Source organism: Oculina patagonica, chromosome 12 (assembly GCF_052425735.1).
Source record: "Oculina patagonica isolate OP01 chromosome 12, crgOcupat, whole genome shotgun sequence".
Lineage (NCBI taxonomy): Eukaryota > Metazoa > Cnidaria > Anthozoa > Scleractinia > Oculinidae > Oculina > Oculina patagonica.
In genome coordinates, this window is record NC_135769.1 from 8,264,138 (window position 1) to 8,286,088 (window position 21,951).

General features: G+C 37.1%; 2 protein-coding genes across 2 annotated transcripts in view; both read left to right on the top strand.

Annotated features, from left to right (window-relative positions):
- LOC144633238 (uncharacterized) overlaps positions 1-2,679 on the top strand; it is a 66,324-nt gene extending 63,645 nt beyond the window's left edge. Inside the window, exon 17 of the mRNA XM_078492071.1 lies at positions 815-2,679. Within this exon, the coding sequence (XP_078348197.1) occupies positions 815-1,407 (593 nt within the window). The 3' untranslated portion in view covers positions 1,408-2,679. The remainder of the gene's footprint in view (positions 1-814) is intronic.
- Positions 2,680-3,512: 833 nt separating this feature from the next.
- LOC144633255 (uncharacterized) lies at positions 3,513-21,395 on the top strand. Its single transcript, XM_078492095.1, has 17 exons — positions 3,513-4,063; positions 7,936-7,984; positions 8,602-8,673; positions 9,312-9,434; positions 10,635-10,744; positions 11,521-11,589; positions 11,706-11,772; positions 12,304-12,336; positions 12,814-12,846; positions 13,549-13,578; positions 13,944-14,066; positions 14,630-14,727; positions 16,859-16,924; positions 17,204-17,351; positions 18,211-18,243; positions 18,781-18,912; positions 19,971-21,395. The coding sequence occupies exons 1-17, from the start codon at positions 3,884-3,886 to the stop codon at positions 20,519-20,521; spliced, it is 1,917 nt and encodes a 638-aa protein (XP_078348221.1). The 5' UTR covers positions 3,513-3,883; the 3' UTR covers positions 20,522-21,395.
- Positions 21,396-21,951: the final 556 nt, after the last annotated feature.

The following is a 21,951-nucleotide window of genomic DNA, read 5'->3' on the forward strand; positions in this document are numbered from 1 at the left end:
TTCTGGTAGCACTGCCCTGCTCACTGGTTTACTTATGAAGTACTGCTTGTTCCTGTAACAAGCATACGATTAGCTTAATAGAGACAAGTACTTTCAACTAGTGATTTCTTCTTATTATTGTATGCAAAATGTCTTGAATTTAAAACCTATAAGAATTGGGAAGGTTTGGGTTGACTCCAATCTTACGTCAACCAGAAGTAAAGAGCGTTTTCTCTTTTTTATATTTTTTCTGATTTCCTTTCAAATCAATTTTGGTGAAATGGTGGTAATGGATAATGAACTTTTGAAGAATATAATTGGCAGGTGACGGCTCCTAAAATAAGTATAAAAGGTATGCGAAAGGGGTGCCGAAGGGTAAGGGGTTGGACCTCGGGGCGGAGCCTCCCCGAACAAAACTTTTTTGAGTAGCCCCCCCCCCCCCCCGGGTGAGTATACCGAGATAAGAAGCTGATTACTATTGACAGGGGAATACATTATTTAAAACATTTTTTGTTTGTTTTTTTAGGTCTTAAAAACACGCTTGTTTATGTGTTTACGTCATTTGGAATCCTCGTAATACTAGTTCTGTTAACCGGCTTACTCAAATACACTCGGTTTTGGAGAAAAAGTATTCCTTCGCCCCCAGGTTAGTAACCACTCGCCGCGTCTAAAATCTATCTTCCTATTCGATGACTAGACCCTGTTTGCTAATACCTATTTGCATTTATATGGACGGCCTACCTTTGTTGAAAAAAATTGGTCATTTTTTAAAGTCTGTTGTTTGCAATCCGTCTTATCTTTCAGCTTTGCTTTTTTTTTTTTCATTTCCATGCAGAATTCAAATATCATGCCTTCATAATATACAACCAAGAGGATTCCCATTGGGTGAACGGCAAGCTCCTTCCTTTTCTTGAAGAGAAGCATCATTTAAAATGTTGCATTCACTACAGAGACTTCGCACCTGGAAAGCCTTTTACGGAGAGCATGGCCGAAAGTGTCTACAACAGCCACAAAATCATAGCAGTGTTATCAAGCCACTTTTTGAAGAGTAATTACTGTAGCTACGAGCTCAACATTGCAAAGTATCGACTTCTAAACAAAAAGGACGACAGCCTGATTATTATAAGAATCGACAAGGAAGATTGCCGTAAGCTTCCTCGAGAACTTAGAAAAAGAAACTTTATCGATTATTCTAACTCACTAGAAAGGCCTTTATGGGAAAGCAAACTGTTAAGGTTTCTCAATGTTCAAGATTATTCCATTAATCAAGACGTTGCAGTTAAGCAGATTCTTTGCAACAACACAAACATTAATCATTTTGCTTTCATAAGCAATGGAAAAAGTGCAAAAAACGAAGGTGACATAACAACCATTGCAACAAAAAATAACATAATGATCATTAATATGGAACAAGAAACAGTGTTGTAAACTTGATGTCTAAAGACTTGTCTGCCAGCAACATTACGAGCAAATGAAGAAACCTGAGTGTGACCGTAAAAACTGGTCCATTATGACATGGGATTTTCAGATTGGTTTCCTGGACGGTTTTATTTTGCTACACTGACCGCGGAGAATCTGCACATAGGTTGGCTTCAATCATTTGCCTTTTTTAAACATTGTAGAAAAGACCTGGATCGTTTTTTTAAAAAAATTGTATCAAAAGTTACAAGTTTTAAAACATTTTTTGGACAAATATGTTAGAATATAAAATATAACTTCACATGTAGGGCCCTAAATATTTCAAAAAATGTCTAGAAGGTAACATACGTATCTATATTGGTAAAAGAACTATATTTAAAACAAAGACTGTCGATAGGGCTATTTTAGGAGAAGTCACTTTGAATACTGCTCATCATCATTCCAGACCCAGAAGCGTCACATCAAATATCAACAGCATTAGGAGGAATAACACCAGAGACACCCCTCGCTCCATATCCATAGTCAGGAGAACAAGTCAGCTTTGCTCGTTGACCTACAATTGGTTCTTGCTTTAGCGTGCACTACGGACTACGTTATGGTGCATGCGGGAAGTTAAGAGAGCACGAAAGAAGCGTAAAAGTTGGTTGAGCTAGGCGATAGCCGAGGGCAACTCTAGCTTCTTGAGTGCTATCCAAACTTCCCAATTGCAAGTGCACCATAATAACTCGATAGCGCACAGCTAAAAGCCGGTGGAAATGAACGTCAGAACTTGCGAGAGAAACAGAATTTCCTGGCGAAGCGATTTGCTCATGCTATCAGCAGTGCACTATTGCATGGATTATGGTGCACGCTTTTGTATACTGAATTCGATTGCGCGACTCTGCTGGCTATGTTATAAAACGTTTAGTGTTTACTTTGAGCAGACGACTGCTATTTGATATGAAACTGAGCGAGGAATATCCCATTACTTTCAGAGGCTGGTAGCTGTCGTTGCTAATTTAAAAGTCTCCTGTCACATTTTTATAACATTTTTATACCGTATGACTATGTACGTTCATCTTGACCTTGGTTGTAAATATACGAAAAATAATTCGTCACAAGGTCTGAAAAAATTCGCAAGCGAAGCTTTCGACTTTCAGCGCTGATGCAGAATGTGCGATACAGTCGAAAGCTTCGCTTACAATTTTTTTCAGACCTTGTGCTAAAATTTTTATTTTTTTATTTTTATGCAGTTCAGATGTTTAGTGTCCAAAGATCATTGTATGAAGTTTAAATCAGATATGCTTGCAGCATATTTTATGAGGCCATACGTAATTTTACAAAGACCAATTGCTTATTAAATAAATAAATCGATTTCATCCTGGCTGTAGACATTTACTTCTTGTATCTTAGCCTAGATATGCTCTGTAAACAAGCAGAATTAACAATTAGACTAGGAGCCCGAGTTTTTCAGCGTCCTCCAGTACTCAAAGAGGCACGGCCTCGTTGACTATCGCTCAGTGAAAACAAGGGCGAGAAGTGTAATTGTCTAAAAAAAACTCTAAAGGATTGCAGACCAAAACCTACAATTGCATGCAGGTACTTATAAGCTCAAATCCATCCAAAAAAGTGTCCCTGTAAAGAGCAATGCGCGTGCGCGCGATCGTGTTCTTACAGATTTTCGGATTTTCAATATGACACGACTGAGTTTCTACTAATGTTAACTAATAGTAAACTTTACTTCTTGTAAGAAAGATAATATCTGCATAATTTACTTTGAATCCTTGGAAACTGGTTTTAAAACGCACGAATTGCTTTGAAATTTGCTTTTAGCGTGACTCGTCTTGCCGTGATTGAGACACCTGTCACGCTATCTTAGTCTGATCTTTTGTTGTAGTACTGAGTATGCTAGTTTAGAGTGATCATGGTATCACCTTATTTTCACACGTACGTGTTTTTTTAGCTTGCACTACATGCTGGCTCCTAGTGATCACTGAGAGTGCGAGTTTTTCCCGCGTAAACCCCCGTACGTGCTCTTGGGATATCATTTGTATCACCGTGACAGCGGTTGCACCATTCAGGAAGCTTTTCTGTTTACGTTCACAAATATATTCTTCCTGATATATCTCTGACATCATAGTATTTAAGAAGGACAAAAAGGAAAATCAGACAGTAGTTAATACTCAAGCAGTCATGAGATGCACTCCGACTGTTTTGTAAAAATTTGCTCGTGGATGCAGAATGGCTAAACTAATCTGATCGGACGTGACTGTTTTTCAAAAGAGATGCATCACTGATGCGTAACAGACGCTGCAAATGATCGCCGTATAAATTTGCGCCGTCTGACTGAACAAACACATCTCGTCGTCTAAATTTGCATCAAGTATAATCAAGAACGCTATGAAGCAAAGAGGTCTTTTCTTTTAAGTACGTGCCCGACGACACAAAATGCTCAAGATTTATAGCGCTGGAGTTACCATTTTTATTGCAGCCGAAGCCTTCTGACATGCCAATACTTGCGAACCGCAGCGGTTTACATGTAAGCAGGATTGTTCTAGTTGCAGTGTTCGTCATTGCCAGTGCGTTGATTGAGGAATCAGAGCAACTTATTTCGCCATCAACCCCTGCGGAATCACTTTGCCTTCGGAGATGCCGTCTCCGCGCAGAAAAAAGATCTAACACAAAGGTAGGCTTCACATATAGATTGGTAGGTTAGATTCACGCACTGCACTCAATACGTGTCACTAAAAAGCAGTTTTAGATTGATATTTATCAAGCTGAGAAAAGCTATGATTTTGCGGAATAACTTAAGAGGTCCAAAGTTTAGCGAAACAGTCATCGAACTGCGTCGGCGAAAACAGAAACACAGTAGAAACCGACAGGTAAGCTCACACAGCATATTTAACTGGTGAAACTGAATAATTCGAGGGCGATCAAGGAGATACTACAATCGATTATACTGGCGGGAGCGGACATAACGAATTGTAGTATTTACTCGATTTTATTATTTTGTACAAAAGATTGCGTTAAAAGCTTTACTTGGGAACCCATAGTATTCAATATTCCACTAGCGAATCTTGACTCGACTAAAACTGAAATACAGTAACGTAAACCAGTGTAACATCGAGCAATAATAAGATTACAATTGGTATTCGGTAAGCAGGTCAAATACGCTCATACCCGGGCTTTATTTAAAGTGAATTCAGTTTGCAGTCTTACACATCAACACCGAGCGATTGTGTCTCAGTCTTTATGTTGAAAACTCTTACTTTTTTATTATAATTATTATTGGAATTGCACCGTCAGCTTTCCTGGAATCTCTCAAAACAATTATTAGTTAAGGCGAAAACGTGATCATGTTGTAAATATCATTAAATATGTTTATGCGGAAAAAGGAACCTGCGTTTATTATGACGTCGAAAATCAAAATAATCGAACGTATATTCGCGTGATACAGAGCGAACGAGCCGCCTTCTGTATATAATACTCAGACAAAGATGCTACTTAAAACCTTCTTTCAGTTGGCAAGTCACGCTATGTCCGACTGCAACTTGCAGAACAGCCAACTTTGCAAGGACACGCGATTTGTTATTTCTGCCCGAAGACAACTGAAGCACAAAGCATTTCATGTTACTTCGAGTTGAACAAAAGTTATTTAAAAAGAAATGATCCTTCGTATTGTGCAATGTGCATGGCTTGGACTGGACCAGTTTTCTGTTATGTTTTAACTACAATGTATCGACCTTTTCCGCCTTGTCCGTACGCGTTGGTGTCCACTTTGGACATAATATACTGGTTTAACTTGAAAGTTTAAAGATATTTAGAAACAAAAGAACTGTTGATACTCGCGATTGTGCACTTTTTGTGATGCATATTGCTCGATCTTTCGCACAGTCGTCTTCATTTGGTTAAGAATATCTTTTAGATCAACACTGTTCGTTAAAAGTTTGAAAGAGGCACCGGCTAAAAGCGGCTGACCCGTTCTAAAGGCATTCTCCGGTAGCTTAGGATTTCCGCTAAATAAACTTTAGCAACTAGCACATATTAAATAAAAGAAATATATTATCGCAGTTCTTGCGAAAAGCTGCAGACGGACACACACTTCCTTCGCATTCCTTGGTTTGTTTGAATGTACTGTCATTTCCGAGTCCATCAGCAGATTACGTTTCAAAAAAGGAAGCAATTCATCGAATTATTGTCGTTACCAAAAAGAAACTTCTACGCGTCATTATAAGCATTACTCTAGGCAATACAAGCTAATACATGATGAAAATATAAGATTCTACCCGACGCGAAACCAAAGCTCGTTCCATATATTAACACCAATTAAATGAATATCTGTATCTACAGAATCTTTTCATTCTGTAATTCTCCTATCCTATAAAACTCTGGGAAAAGCGTATACGTCAAATGATTTTCGTGACGTTTTAAGACATTTCTGGTAAAAATTGTTCTCTTGCGGTCAAAGGCTGAGTGGAATATAAAATTTCGCTGTCGTCCTTCAAACTGAATTTTTGTTTCTTTACTATACACCTGTCTATATTGGTTGAACAATCCTAACAAGCCTATCAAATGAACCAGTTTGTATCACTGGCTTTGATTACAAAGTTTATTTGGGGTTTTTGTGGCAAGATGCTCGTGAGAACATGTCAAAAATGCGACTCTGACCTGTCTAACAAGTGTGCATAATTTAACTGTGAACAACACAACTTGTCATGGTTGAATTGTCACGTACTATCATTTAAATAAAGTAGTGGTGGTAACTGTCACAAAAGCGTTTTATAAATGTTGCACAAACCGATATTAAGTGGAAACCAGCCCACAACGGTACAAATAAAAACAAGCTGTCCGATTTTCTGGCATATTTTGCCCTCCATTTCCTTAAAATGATTGATAATGCTTTAATTACTATGCAAACGCAGTTCTAGTTTCTCGGAAAAGGAAGCTATTAACATACCACATTCGCAGAATTTGTTTACTTGGAAATCGCTGTTTTTCTTTTGTTCAGCCGAAATGCTTACTCAAAGAAACTGAAATGTGTTATTACTTTAGTTGTTTGAAACAAGTTTTACAACATAGCTCCATCTTTTTCTTTTCCACTATCTACTTAAAACTTCCTTGAGTTTTTTTTTAATTTATGCAAAGATCATTCTAGTTTCTCGGAAACGGAAACAATTATCTCGGAAAAGGAAACAATTAAGTTGCTGTCAATTCAATTTAACTATTGTTTTCTGTTTCATGTGCATTTATTTCTGCATAATAATTGCAACTAAAACCAACAGAATATTTTAACAAAACTAAGTCTTACATATATTTTGCAGCAATTTTAATTTATTAAAATAATAACAGAAAGGCAAAAGAGAGTCTAGTTTCAAAATTCGAGAAGCTTAAAATGGTTGCATCCTTATAATCCTTAAATATAATAAAAATACAGCAGGTACAGGAGCAATTAATTTTATAGTCCTTAAATTTACTCCTCATTTTGAATGTGTAGAACATTGAAAAGTCGTCATGGGCAATGATTTTTGTTGGACAATTTGGAAGTTGTGTGACATTTAGATCTTTTACATTTTTACACATTTTCATTTTTAAAACACTTTTGAACTCACATAATTGCAGCATTGTAATAGATTGCGGTTTCCTTGGTTATTTACCCTACTTGTGTTGCTAAATCCAGGCTTTTTACGGGAATTGGAGGAGCAGTCATTCAACCACTTGTGACGTCATCAATTTGCACGTCAGCGGATTCTTGTGATACTCAACTAATACAGATCGAATAGATCTTTCTACACGACTGTCCATTTTGAATATCAACTGCATTCTTACGGAGCTGAAACAGGCCAATACACCTGTACTTGATCAAAGTCTCCTTTCCAGGGTCTACCATGCAATAATTAAGACCAAAACTTTTCCGGCCAGCAGAAAGGATGTACAGAGTAGAATTTAGCGAGAATAAGAAGGCTAGAGACAAAACGACAGAAAAAGGAGCAAGATAAAGAAATCGGTACGGTTCAGCAAAAAAAAATCCAAAATCAAATTTTGGCTTATGCGCATGCACCAGAGTAAAATATTGTTCCTTTTTAAATGGAATGTTTCCTCAAAATCTTGCTTTAGTTTGAAAGAAGTGCTTTTCTAGCAAAGTTTAGAGGTAAGATTTAGCATCGTACCACCAAAAAAACCAATTTAACTAACGGTTAAAAAAACTTTTTTGAGTATATTCAGCGGTTAAAGCGAACCATAACCGACAAACAAATTACCGGGTACAACGTGTTTTGACAACATTATGAGCAAACAAGACCACGAGACCAATACATAAATGAGTGAACGGACTTCAGTATTTGTTAAATGTTATTATGCGTTTTGTTGTACTTATTTTGTTTAGCGTGATTGTCTTTGTTGTGCTAAACTGTCGAGACCTATGCACTTCTGCCAGTCTTCCAAACTATAACTCTGCTAAGTATATTTGTTGTGAAGTCATTTGCTGACAGTGGTAAATGTAGCAAAAGTATGGATGGTATTGACATCAGCAAATTAATTTTTTCTCTCCTCTGCCTACAGGTATCGAGATTCACATGCTATCACCGCTGCATTAACAAGATGACCAAAGGTAATATCCACCAATCATTATTTATTTAAAAAGAATGTGCCATGTCATGTCATGTTTCAGCACTCCAGCATTCTGGAGTCTTTTGAACGTTTATATTCAGAGAGTTTAAAAATAGATAATGCCTCTCTAGATCTGAGAAAATCCACTTCATATGGTGTCAAATATAGGTATTAAAATAGATATAACAACCTTCTTACTTCTAAGCTTGAAACATCACGTTATATTCTCACTGTTTGCCAAATATTTCTTTCGTCATTTTTAGCACTTGTCCATTATCTCCGTGATTTGAGTACACCTACATGTACGTTGTCATAGAGAAAAATTAAGATCATATATACACAAAGGAATCGTGCGGTTTAAAACAGTTCCCTATGCCAGTTTTCCACCTTCATCTCATTGAACTAATCATCCCATTAGCCCATTCACAGCTTATTACTTATCCTGAACTCTTTTATATTTTGCCATATATTCCTTTTTACTTATGTCAATTTTGATGATTTGACGATCTATCAGTTGACGATTTTTTGATATTCTCATTTCCTGTCTAGTTGACAATGTACTGACACTGTAAGGAATAATTAGATGTTGAGGCTTACTGTTATATTTCCTTTTTTCAGTGACAGATCAACAAGATTTAACTGCAAAAGTCTTCAAACAGCGGATACGTAAAGCACTTAAACCTGTTCCTGGTAAGGTGAAAATACCAGTAGTGCAGCAGCTCTTGTAAGCTTGTTCTTCCACTGGTCCTGTAGTGTAGCAGTTGCCATTGATTTTGTGGCTAGGGGCATTGTTTCTGTTGTTTGTTGTATTGTTCAATCGATGGGTAGCAAGCCATTTAGTGCAAGGCTTTACGAGAGCTGCTACCCGACCCGAAAATACTGATAAAAGTATTAGGGCTACTTTGTAAACAAAGACCTGGTTTATTGCATAAAAATAATAGGTTTACACAAAGGACTCTGTAACCACGACTAAGCGGAAGTAACATTTATTACTTTAATGTGGATAAGCCGCAGTTTACGTGAACCATGTTTTGACATGTTTCGAGTTGAGATGTTGGCTTAAATCTGGTATGGATTGTGCTTTTCTACGTTGGTTGACAATATTTTGTCGTGACGAAACTTAGAGTTTTCTTTCGTTGTCTTGTATAATAAGCGATAAGAGAGATTGTAAACTAAAAAGGTAAAAAGAACCTTTTTCAGCATAAATCAAATCGACTACGGTTTGGCTTAGCTTTATTTCTTTAGGGCGCGTATTTGGGTCACTAAAAAAGCGCTCTCAAAAGTATTTTCGGACTTGAATGTAGTTAACTTTGATTAATGTATTTTAGACTGCAGAGACTCGTCACCAGACCAGACCGTGGACTGGACTCCAAGCGAGGTCAACGTAACTTTTGGAAAATATGAAAACACCAGCCACTGGTATGTGAACGTCTCTTGGACTCCAATAAACGGTAAGTACTTAAAATCCATATTTGTTATAGTGAGTGACAAATTCTGGAAATGGATAGTACGGTTTATAATTTATAAAATCTCTAACTGATCTACAAAGCTCTCAACTAGAGTAGCGTCTTGGTACATCAAAACTAGCTGTACCTTTAATCTAGATAAAGGCATTTGGAGAGATAGGGTTTGCTGTGGCGCCGCCGAGACTATGGAACACGATCCCAATCGAACTGAGATCTTGTGTTTCCACTGACATTTTGAAATGGGATTTAAAAACGTACCTTTCCAAACTGGCTTTTCAAGTTTTATCAATTTTCAGTTACATTTTAAATTCAATAAATTATCTTTCCATAAAATGTTTGCTCTAATTGTTATGCTCTTGGAAGCTCAAAATTATTGATACTTAACTAATTGCAAAGTTCTGCTCAATTGAGGATTTCGATAAATTCTATAGCTTGGAAGTTTGTCTAAATAGTATAAGTTGACTTTACGGCGGACCTTCTAGTAACAAAACAGCTTTGTTGCCGCGTATAGTGTTCAACTCATCTAAAAGTTAGTTTATCGTAGATGAGAATATTCGTGACATTTGGCCAGTAACATTTAAACATTTACTGAAAGGGAGAGCTAAGTACAGTGAATATTTGCTCAATGTATAAAAGTTCAGTTATAATAATCCGAGTAGCTTCGTGACTAACATCGCTTGCAACAAAGCAAAAGTTCTTACATTTGGAATGTTCATCTCTGTATTGTACACTAATCTTATTGCGGTTTTCAGTGAAATGCGAACTCTGATAATCAAAATCCAACTAACGATTGCGTTTTTCGCTGCCGTCAATCATAATTATGACGACATCCAACGAACCATGAAAAACGGAAACAAACAAAATGGATCGAAATCTACCAATCACAGCTGACGGATGTGACCTTTTGACCCGGTTGAAGTGAGCTCCTGTTTCCTGAGAGGTCTGTTAAGGTGATTGACGGCAGCAAAAAGGGTAAACCGTTGATTGAGGATTGAATTTCAGTGTTCGCATTTCACTGAAAACCGCAATAAAAAAGGGAGTTACATCAATCGTTGTGGAAAACTTTCTTAGCCGACGTTTAGGCTTCCTATAACTTTAAAGTAAGAACAATAAAAACCCAGCCACATGAAGAATTAAATTTCCTAGTTTAAAATTAATCAAATTCTATTTTGTAATCTCTTGCAGATTCTAGTGGAAACTGGACTGGTATTCTGATTCGACTTGTAGTTATGACTTACAAACCGGATAATACACCTGAATTCCCACTCGAAACAATTTGTTCTGCGCACCCAAAAGTAAGATTAACTGAAAAATAAAAAACAGAGTAGAATACTTGCGAAGAAAATTTTATTTAACGTAACAAACGGCTTTGGCTTTGTGTTTTAATTATAGAAGTACAGTAGAACCCCGGTAACTCGAACTCTGAAGGGAAACGAAAAACCGTTCGAGTTACCGAGGTTTCATTTATCGGGGTAGATTGAATATTTAATTTGCCAAGTTAATAATTGATAGTTTACTATTTTCAGCACTTCAGTACACAGCAAGTGCAAATTAAACTTATCTCGTCAAAAACTCTAACCCGATCATAAATTCTTAGGATAAGAGTGGAAAAAGGCTGTCAAATACGTGGTCTGTTTTGTTGCTCTAATCAATGGGCAACCGTGGCGAGTTGCAAGAACCGGAATTCGAGTTATCGGGGTAAATTTGACCCAAATTTTGATCAAGGGAAACGAAATTAAGTTCGAGTTAGCGGGGTTGTTCGAGTTATCCGAGTTCGAGTTACCGGGGTTCTACCATATTGATTTGATCTATAATAATATTCATTTAGAAAAATAATTATAAATTATAGCAGAGTTTGGAGGTAAACGATTAAGTTATTAGGTAACTTGGGTTTATCACGTTTTACTGAGTTCGACTGTTTTTTTATGGTGACGTCGTTACCACGGGCTATGGCCATTTTTGGTTTTTCTGCAAACGTTTCCAAGATTGAAGAGTGTTTTATAGGTTACCTATAAAATATTTCTATTAAAAGACGCTCGTAGTTAATGCTCGTGACATTTTTATTTTTCAGAATCGAACTTTTCTGAACATTAATATTTCTTCACATCAATACAAGTACCCTGATCCAATTTTCCTAAAGGTGAGTAGTGACACGTACTACTCTCTTTCTTATGGCTTTTTTTGCGTAATTAATTAATTTTAACATAAGCTGTATTCTGATTCTGTTTTAAAACGTTTATTTTACATTTCTTGAAGGTTCTCGCTTTTCCTTATTCAACAAAAGAAGATATCTCATCCATACAACCATATGATCCACCTACCCGTAAGTTGCGTTATTTAATATCATTAGTTCGACATCTTTCTCACAAACTAGTTTAATGTAGCTGTCGATGATAACTAACTCATAATTAGTGCTTCTTTCCAGCGGTTTAAACGCCAAGACATGCTATGATATCCAAAACAAAAAAATTTTATGATAACTTTGGCCCATCGCGTTCCCAGAGGCCGCGATCCTTTTGGTCTGCGTCAGGGATCGGTACCTGGGCTATTCTCAAAGGCGTCTGAATCTGATTGGAAACGCTGTGACAAGCACTAATAGTTGTCGATTTATTTTAGTTACCGACAACTAACTATTGTATAAAACCACCTATGTAGACAGGCATTTATGACACTTGATGTTTAACATTTGAACACTTGTAGATTGTAAAACGTGTTTTTCATTGCTTGGTTCACAAACTTTCGATGTGGTTTCGTTTGGCATTAAAAATCGTTATTGGCACTCCGCGAATCTTACATTTTGTCGCTACCATGGTCGCTTTGACAGTGTTTTTAATTTTTTTCTTTAATGTCACAGCCGCTCCCCAACCTACTGAGGTCCAGACAACAGGTAAGTTACAGAACAAACACTTCAGACCTATAACATGACTGTAAAACAGTAAACGTTTGTATTATTGTTGCTGGTCATTCTGAGTATAACATGTTGTAATGGCTCATGTTAAACAGTTTTTTAAATAGCCAAAATATGGGCGATGTTTGGTAAAGCAAAAAAGCGGCTTTATTCATATATTGATAGTGAAGCTCATACGCTTAATACATTTTATATTAGGTCATCATTTGCTTTCGACTCTTTTGGATTCTTGTATTTTTACTTAAAAATTATCATTGTCATGAGTTTTATACGTGAGCCTCTGGCTCTGACATGCGAGGGCAACCTCGTCCACGTATGACTTTGATTGATTGATTCACATATTGATTGATTGATTGATTGATTGATTGATTGATTGATTGATTGATTGATTGATTGAAGGGCATTTACTGGGTCATTGTCTTGATCAACTCAGTTGTTTACCTTTTGTTCTCACAGCCGTTCCGTCATCTACAGTAAACCTGACAACAGGTGAGATGCAAATACTTTAGATACTGACATTCTTAACAACAACAACAACATAATGCAGCTAGTAATTGGGGCTTTAATATCATACCTGAATCTGAAAGAGATTTCGTAAAATGAAAGAAGAAGCACGATATTTCCGTGGCTATTTTACTCATTGATAATCTCGTCGATCGACCTTAACAGTACTTTTGAACTAATTATTTAGAGTTTAGGACGGAATCCGTTTGGCCTTCGAGTATTAATTGGACAAAATCATGTACCAAAATTATTTACATCTTATTGCAGCCTTGTGTTACTCGTGTTACTGTCAACATCTTATCAAAAGAAATCATTTCTAACAACACCAAACATAGAAAACAAGTTCCAATGAATCGCTTAAAAGACGATTTTACAAAAAAGCTACACGAGATTTTTCCTATAGTTTACATGAATCTTGTGAACTTTGAAATCCATTTTCTCAGGCTCCGATAAGAAATTGTTGTTGTTATCACGTATAATTACTTACATCTTTAGTCTTTAAAAATGTTAGAAAATAACGCTATATGATTAAAATTATTCTTGTACTCGATTTTTGTTAAACTATAAAAATTAATATTACATTCTCGATGCATTAATTTTACACTATCGTAGTATGTTTTGGTAAACGATTGTACTGTACAAGGCAATGACCGATACTTGAACTGATGCACTGCTTTACTGTTTTAGGTCTTCCTCCAACTACAGCAGCAAAATCAAGTGAGCATTAGGATTCTTTTTTAAATTACTAACATTATCTCTAGTTAACCAATCATGACATTTACGCTATTTGCAAATATAACGCCATGCTTTAATACATGTAGTTAGAACAAACTCGGTCATTTATACTGACTCTATTCACCATTATCCAACTCGAAACCCTTCAATAAAACTTAATTAAATAAAGCAAAAAGGCAAAACCTACATGCTGAGCTATGCGTATATTTGCTAACATGAAGGCAAAAGTTACATGCTGAGCTGTGCGATATTTGCTTACATGAACTATTACCTGATTTTGGCGAACAAAAAAATATCATATCGAATACAAATAACTTATTTTAATACAAAAATGTGCTTTCCTTTAGATTGTTCACTGAATGAAATGGAATATGGCGACCTTGAATGGAATCCATCGAACGTCGAAGGACGTTTTCTTCAAAGACGTAACGGAGATTGGTTCGCAAATATTTCATGGACGCCGCTAACAAGTATAGTCACATTTAGTTAAAAGCATGTGTTATAATTAGAAGCTCAACACACATTGTCATGGCACTTCCAATAGGCCACCCTAAAAAGACACGGATGGTGCACTTTGAAAAAAAAAAATGGCCAATTTTATCGTTTCGAAATCCTTCTTAAGTTTAGTCTTTTATTCTAAACACCTTTCTTTATTTTTGGTTATCATTAATTCTTTGTTGCTTTTGTTGATGATGATGATGATAATGATGATGATGATGATGATGATGATGATGATGCTGTATTTTTTACCCTAGAAATAATCACTTCGGTTTTCTTCCACTTAAAAGTTACTTTATACATTAGAAAACTGAGAAAATATCATGACGGCTCCTTTCAAATCACAGTCACATAGATTAGATTAACATCCCTCACCAACCTTCGTTCCTAATTTATCTGATGTTCCTTCTGTTCTGGAGATATTGCCAACTGAAAACAGAATCACGCAACAACCCAAGGAAAGGAGATTTCCCTAGTTTATCCATAAACCAGCGGCACAGCGTACCGTAACTGCTCTGCTGTGGTTGTCTTGCAGATTCAACGGTCACTTGGAAAGGCTACTTCCTTTCCATATTTTTTGGAAGCGTCTCAGAAAAAGGGTATGGAATAGCGAAATGTTTCAAGGTCCCAAAGGTAAATTTATACCTGTAACACAATAGAAAAATAACATAATGTATTTATTGCTAAGAATTTTTCTACATTTTTCTGTGGATGCTGGACGAACAGGGGTCCATTACCCCCTTGCTGTTGATCAACATCCAATTTGCCATTGCGATATCGAGAAGACGTGTGACGAGCGTAGAGATATAAAGTACTAAATTAGAGGAAATTTTTGACTACAAGTACAGTCCGACCTCTATTAAGCGCAGCTTCCCTCGCGACTTTGACAACATAAATTGGATAGCAATGGCAGCAAAATAAATTTTTGGCTCTATAAAGCAAAATGCTTTTAAAAAGTGAACATTTATGAAGATAAATCCAAATTCATTGTAACTAAACATCAAGTGCATTTCCAGTCCATGCAGAGGGCACGTAGTTGCAATGTACAGAATTTCTTCGGGTTGATAATGTACAGAAAAATATGCAAAACATCGTAGACAAGTTTCTTGGGCCTTTTTGCATCAACAGTTAGTATGCTATCAGTTATCACCTTTTATTAAATTCTCAACCTCGGATATTGCATTTCTAGCGTTCTGATTGGTTTACTGAATCCCGGTTATCAGCTCGTATACCTATGTTTGACCTTATATGGGAAATGAGTGCGGCAAGTGCCCCCTACCGTAAAATTTTCTGCGGGAAGCGACAGTTCCATCAAAGAAAAAAGGTTTTAAACAGCAAATTGAAATTTGGCGAGCTTTATGAACAAGACATAATTAGCGGTGCCTACAAAAACCACAGCATGCCATAGTGAATTTAACTACGCAAAACAAAAGGATAGATGCGAAAAGTTTAATTAATAATACTTTTAAACACACAACAAGAGCGAGTGAATATAAAAGTAGAAAAGCAGCAAATAATTTACGAAAGAATGGCAAACTGACACAGTTTCATTCAGTGTACGTCATAAAACTAGGCTCAACACTTCAGTAACGTTTGTTACCTTTCAATCTTGGTTTTGTCCTTTTATACTTCAATAAACCTGTTCCACTTCGAGCTCAATTTCGCTTCAAATAAGTTAATATGGCAGTCTTGATGACAGCCGTGATGCGGTAAAGAAGTACAATGTAAACACTTGCTTCGTTCGACTTGCACAAGACTTGTAGTTTCCAGAAAAGCTTTTGCTTCGGATCTCCTCGTAAATCTTAACTGTTGTCACAATTTCCAGGATATTTAGACGACTTTAGAGGAGATTGTTCGAGGAAAATCTTTGGAAGAAAACTGTCTCGCTCGCTTTCCTCGTATGTTTCATTCAACTCAAGAAGTGAACACTGCGCCAGAAATTTTCGCGCCTCCTCGTACTATCACTTCGTTTACATCAAAATGAAATGTCCAGTCGATTTAAACTTGAGAAGAATTTAATAAAACAATTATTCCATTCGCCTTTGTTGGATACGAGTTGTTATAGCCAACTCGGCGCTTCGCGCCTCGTTGGCTATTTACCACCTCGTATCCAACGCGGGCTCATGGAATAATTGTTAAATATCAACTGTCACCATTTCACTTGGAAAGATAATTTGCTAGCCGTTTAATGGAGGTAAAAAACCATATAAATAATACACTTGCGACAGCAAAAAGGTGGCCGCAGCCGCTTAATTGAGGTGGCCGTTGAATAAAGGTATCAAATACAGTAGTTTACAGACAAATAAATCGGGACTTTGGAAAGTGGCCGCTCAATGGAGGGTGGCCGCTAAATAGAGGTCGGACTCTTCCATCAGATTGACAAAGCTATCAACATTGAAAGAACTATTTGGTAATCAGTCCGGAAAATTTTAATTTTTGGGCTGGGAACTAAAAGGTTAATCATCTGCCAGTTTGCATTTAACTGTTTTGAAATGGTATATGAGCTCATATACCATTGCCTGTAAACCAATCTATTTTTTAATAATACAACATATCAAATAGGGTTTTTATGCATATTACTGATTACGAACCTCATATTTCTCAAATAAGCATTGTAAAACTGAATTGGCATTCAGAGGTTTAAGATACTCGATCCCCTCTATAGTCATCATCTTTTGGTGCGGCTATAGATAGTTGATTAAAACAATCATTATTTTATGTCAGAATGACAAACTAAAGTGCAGTTGTATTACTATTATTTTAGTACCAAACATCCTTCATCGTGGATTCCTCGCATGGATGGAAATATCCACAATCGATATCCGTCAGTGTAAGTCACACATAGATTTACTTCTTAGCTTTTATTTCGAAAATTATGGGTTTTTATTCTCATTTTATATCTTGTCAATCTTTTATTTTCACCTTGATCGCAACAACAGGAAATTATAAAGGGTGCAAATAATATCGAGTGATTTCCTAACATCACGACCCTTTTATTTATTTACTGACTTTCTCCGGTTTGTTGTAAATGATTTCAGTGGTTTCATCGGATTTGAATTGAAGGAAAAATAACTCACTGTGGACTGTAAACTTCTTTTTGTATGACCAGGTCACTGCATATCCCTTCCGGAGGTTAACAGTCAGAGACATGGATATTATTTCGACAACAGCAACAGCAAAAACAACAACAACAAAAACAACAACACCAAAAACAACAACAGCAACAACAACAATAAAACACAACACAACAGTGAAACGTAAGTCACATCATATTTTCTTTTTAGCAAAAAAAATATCAAAAAAAGAAAAAAAAGAGAAAAAAAAACCCCGTGACTGTAATGTGTCGTTGAAAAGTTGTTGCGTTTCTAAATATATATATTATACACTTGCGACAGCAAATATATTATATATTATTAGTCATCGTTTGGTAAATCCATATTATTCTGCATATATATATATATATATATATATATATATATATATATATATATAATAATGGTCAAAAGTAGGAAGATTTCAATTCATCGTTTTATTGCGACAACGCTGTTTCGTGTGATCAAAATATATATATATATATATATATATATATATATATATATATATATATATATATATATATATATATATATATATATATATACAGCCAGGATTCGCAATACACTAAAAGATGCATAAAGATTTGACACTGCCTAACTGTTAACAGTTAGATTTATACTTTCAAAGCTCTACATTGCTCCTCTCCTCTTTTTCTTCCCCCCGGCCACCCCACCCCTTCGGAGGTTCAATTTTTCCACTAAGCCCAATTCTCAATTTAACCCACTTATCACGTTTATCCTCCGTGGTGCTGTGGACCTTTTCACCGGGACACGTTTATATGGTAGAATGAAAAAAGCTTGTTTTTACATCTCCAACTCCTTTGTACCCCAATATAGATCTTTGATGCGTAAGGAGTCAGTTTTCGAATCAGTCCACCATTTTTTTCCCACTAATATGACTGACAAAGAATTTCGTTTAGTAGAGTTTGAATAGTAAATAAAAGTTTAGGAGAAAAAAATGTAGCTAACTTTTCAGTTTGGACTAGCTTTTACTGATATATACCAACTTCTGTTCCCTTAGTGCCACCTACAGTTGCAGCAGCATCACCAACAAGTAAGTAACCTTGTGCCTTTAGAATAGCATATATTAATAATACCACTAACACTCAGTCGAACGCCCGACCCAGCGATGTATTTGTATGAGAGGAATAACACTGTTAGTGTAGTTGGGACAAAAAAAAAATTCTGAGTCCCCAAGAGGACTGCAACCCATGACCTTTCACATTCTTGCTGACTGTTCGACTCTTATCGTCGGTGTGATCGGGGCTGAGAGTTTTTCCGTCCCATACGCCTCATAAACTCAATATAGTTACTTACTTGATTAATTTATTACCCTCCAACACACTTAGTGTATGCAAGCAGCTAAAAAATAGTTTATCCCCGGCTCTCCCCCCCCCCCCCCCCTGCGACAACATTGACATCGTTGAAGTGGGGGATGCGGCTTGAAAATTGTTAGCTGTGGAGTGATACCCAAATTAGTGAAAATTTGGCCAATTTCAGCCGGCCGTTTGATTTGATAAAAAAGAACTTTTCTTTCAAACAATAATTACAATACTAAGACCTGTTTGTTATTTTATGTTTTTCTTTACAGCTCCAGTAAAATCTGATGTTATAACCACTGTGTTCGCTTCTGTGGGAGGCTTATTTGTTTTAGTGATAGCTGTACTGGTGGCTTTTCGTTGTAGAAAACCATCAGCACCGATTCCAGTGGTCACACAGAGACGTAAGTAAAATGTTTCTTGCCAGCCGATATAAGCGGCACAGGTGCCCCTGAGTCGCTTCATTAAATGCTTTATACATTTCAATGTTGTCTTGTTTTATTACCTGTCTGTAATGCGTACTCTATTTTTTTATGAGATGACAGTTTCTCAGAGAAAAACCGTCTTCCAGACTTCAAGAGTGGATCCAGAAAATTTAAAAATAAGGGGGCCGCAGCAGGCCCCGTCAAGCGAAGACTGGGGCTAGGGTGCAGAGTTAAGGCTGCCATTAATATTTCCGGAAAGACAGTGACGATTCAAGTCCCTTTTAAAAATAGCCAGCTGAGGTGTACATGTACTGTGTTTTGCCGAACCCTTTTGCCCCCCCCCCCCCCCCTCGTCCCCTCACTAGGCGCCGACTCTTAACCCTATTCAGACCGGGCTTTTTTGGACCTTCTCAGACCGGGGGGGGGCTTCGGAAGCCCCCCTATCTAACTTCCAGAATATTTAAGCAATCACAATGAAACTTATAGGATGTATTGTATGTCCGAAAATCTTTCTTTTGGTATATGTCACGTGAGATGGTGACGTCACATCACGTGACAATTACATCATGATGTCAAAACAGCCGCCATCTTGGATCCGCCATCTTGGATTTCAAACTTTTTCCAAAATGCCCGAAAACCACCCAAAATTATTGCAAAGTACGCAAAATCAATAAAAATGTGCTTTAAACCCATAAATATGTAAAAATAATTCCATTTAAGTTGATTTTTATTGACAGAAACACGCAAAATTACAAATTTGGGAAAACATGCCTGTCAAAATGCCGTTGCCATGGTGATGTCAAGTTCATGACACATCATCCAACCCTACCAAATTGTTGCCAGATAAATTTTAGGAAAACTCAGAAAGTTTGGGAGCGTTTGATTTAATCTTAAAAGTCAGCGCGGGCCTCAAAAGCCCCCCCCCCCCCCCCCCTGTCTGAATAGGGTTAAAGTATGGCTTTCAAGGATAGATGGCCTTGGCTATACATTTTTAGGTAACAAAATAGTTCGTAACGTTTTTTCTTCTTTGTCCACAGGTTATAAATATCACGCATTTATTATCTTCAACACGAGTGATTGTGAAGACTTTGTAAAAAACATCCTCATTCCAACACTTGAGAGACACTACTTTAAGTACTGCATACACTGGAAAGACTGGGTACCCGGCGAGGTGATTACCAAAAACATTGTAAACAGTGTGTACAACAGCTTCAAGATCATTGCACTGGTCTCCAAAAATTTTGTCACGAGTAATCCCTGTATTTATGAATTGGATCAAGCTGAGCACAGACTCATGAACGAGCATGATGACTGCTTAATTTTATTTAAATTTGACGACGTAGAGATTCCGTCCACATTATTAAATAGAAGCTATATTGACTTTACAAAGGCCACGGACATATCCACATGGGAATCGAGGTTAGTAGACGTTTTAAAAACGGCAGAAGTCATGGAAGACGAAAGCCTTTATAGCGAAGGCAACGTGAACAATAACTTATCTGCGGATAATTCAGAGCTAGTTTGCTCTTGTCAGACCGTGAATGAGGTGTTATCCATGGAAGAGGTTATTCCTGGCGAAGGAACATGACGATTCACCAGCTGAGTTTCGCACTTGTCCTGCCCTCTTCAGTTAAGATCCGCATGCGAAGTGATAAACGATAGATCTCAGAAGATCACTCCTTAAGGAATGACCTGGTAGGAGATGGCTTCTTCTGATGGATGGCTGGCCATACAGTACACTCGATCCATTCGACTCTTTCGTTACCTCTGTGAAAAAGGTTTAACTGAAACATGTTGAGATAATAATATCATCTTATAATAGCAGCCAATCTCTTAGGTCTCTTATGGATGTGGCCTGTTCTCGCGTTCTCTTCTTACTTACTCATTTAAAAAGTAGCTTTTGAAGACTTTCCTAAGACTGTTCAAGGTCGTGACACAAGATTGTAGTGAGATCAGATCATTCACTCACTTTTACTTAAAATAACGAAGTTATAGCTATTACTCTATTGTTTCTTCTGTTACAGTGCTGGACATTGTTTCTCTGTAGTCAGTTATTTTTTCTTGACTTCGCATCATCTTGATCGCGACGTCACCGAGACGAACGTAACCACCGCGTGATCCCAAACGAATAACTCCCAATTCCAATTGAAATTTACAGATTTTCGTGAGTTTTTAGTAACTCCAAAAAACTGACTATTATTTAAAGTAGACCAAGAGAGATAACACAACTCGCTTAGTTCTGACTGGGCGTTATCACTCCATTTCAAAGTGATACTAACGCCACAATTGAAACTCCACCAAAAGGAGTTATTTTTTCTTTAGCCTGTAATGTCAGTCGTGTCCCGCCCTTGGCCTAATCCCCAGGCATCGGGCTGAAGGCGGGAGACGATTTAAACATATATTTACTTTTATAAAAGAAGATTGTACATTTGTATTAAAGCAACATAAACTATAACAACAAATCGTTCATATATATTTTTCCCAATACCCCCCCCCCCCTCCCCGCGCCCCTCCTCCTACTCCTCCTCCTCTACCCTGGGTGCCAGAGGTTTTTCTCGCGCGATTTCCGGTGCCGGTCACGTCTCTAAGAATCCATCGCGTGCAAGAAAAATCCTTTGGTACCCCTCGAATCTCATCCGATCGATTTTGAAGATGAAGTCTCATTTCATTCAGGAACTTCCATACCCAATTCATTCCCCACTTTTTCATTATACCCCAACAAGGTGGACGGAGAGTGGCTTGCAACAAGGAAATTGAATACCCTTATTCTCTTCGAATAAATCACAGAAATATATCACTAAGATACTCTGCACATTCTGCTAAAGTACATAATTGCTTTTAAAACTGCCTTGAAAAGACGGGAAAAGGACTTTCTCAAACGAGGCCACGTTTGGAATTTTGGGGACGGTACTCTCATCAAATAAATGTAAATTTAAAACCAACCGCCTCCATACTCAAAAGAGAGCACCCTGGGAACGCGATTGCTCCATTTTCACACAGTCAGCGCCAAGAGACGAT

Excerpts from the sequence above, each read along its gene's own strand:
- LOC144633255 (XM_078492095.1), top strand. The coding sequence starts at position 3,884 with ATGCCAATACTTGCGAACCGCAGCGGTTTACATGTAAGCAGGATTGTT. Across the intron at positions 18,244-18,780 it reads TGCAGCAGCATCACCAACAA|CTCCAGTAAAATCTGATGTT; the intron begins GTAAGTAACCTT and ends TTTTCTTTACAG. Across the intron at positions 18,913-19,970 it reads TCCAGTGGTCACACAGAGAC|GTTATAAATATCACGCATTT; the intron begins GTAAGTAAAATG and ends CTTTGTCCACAG.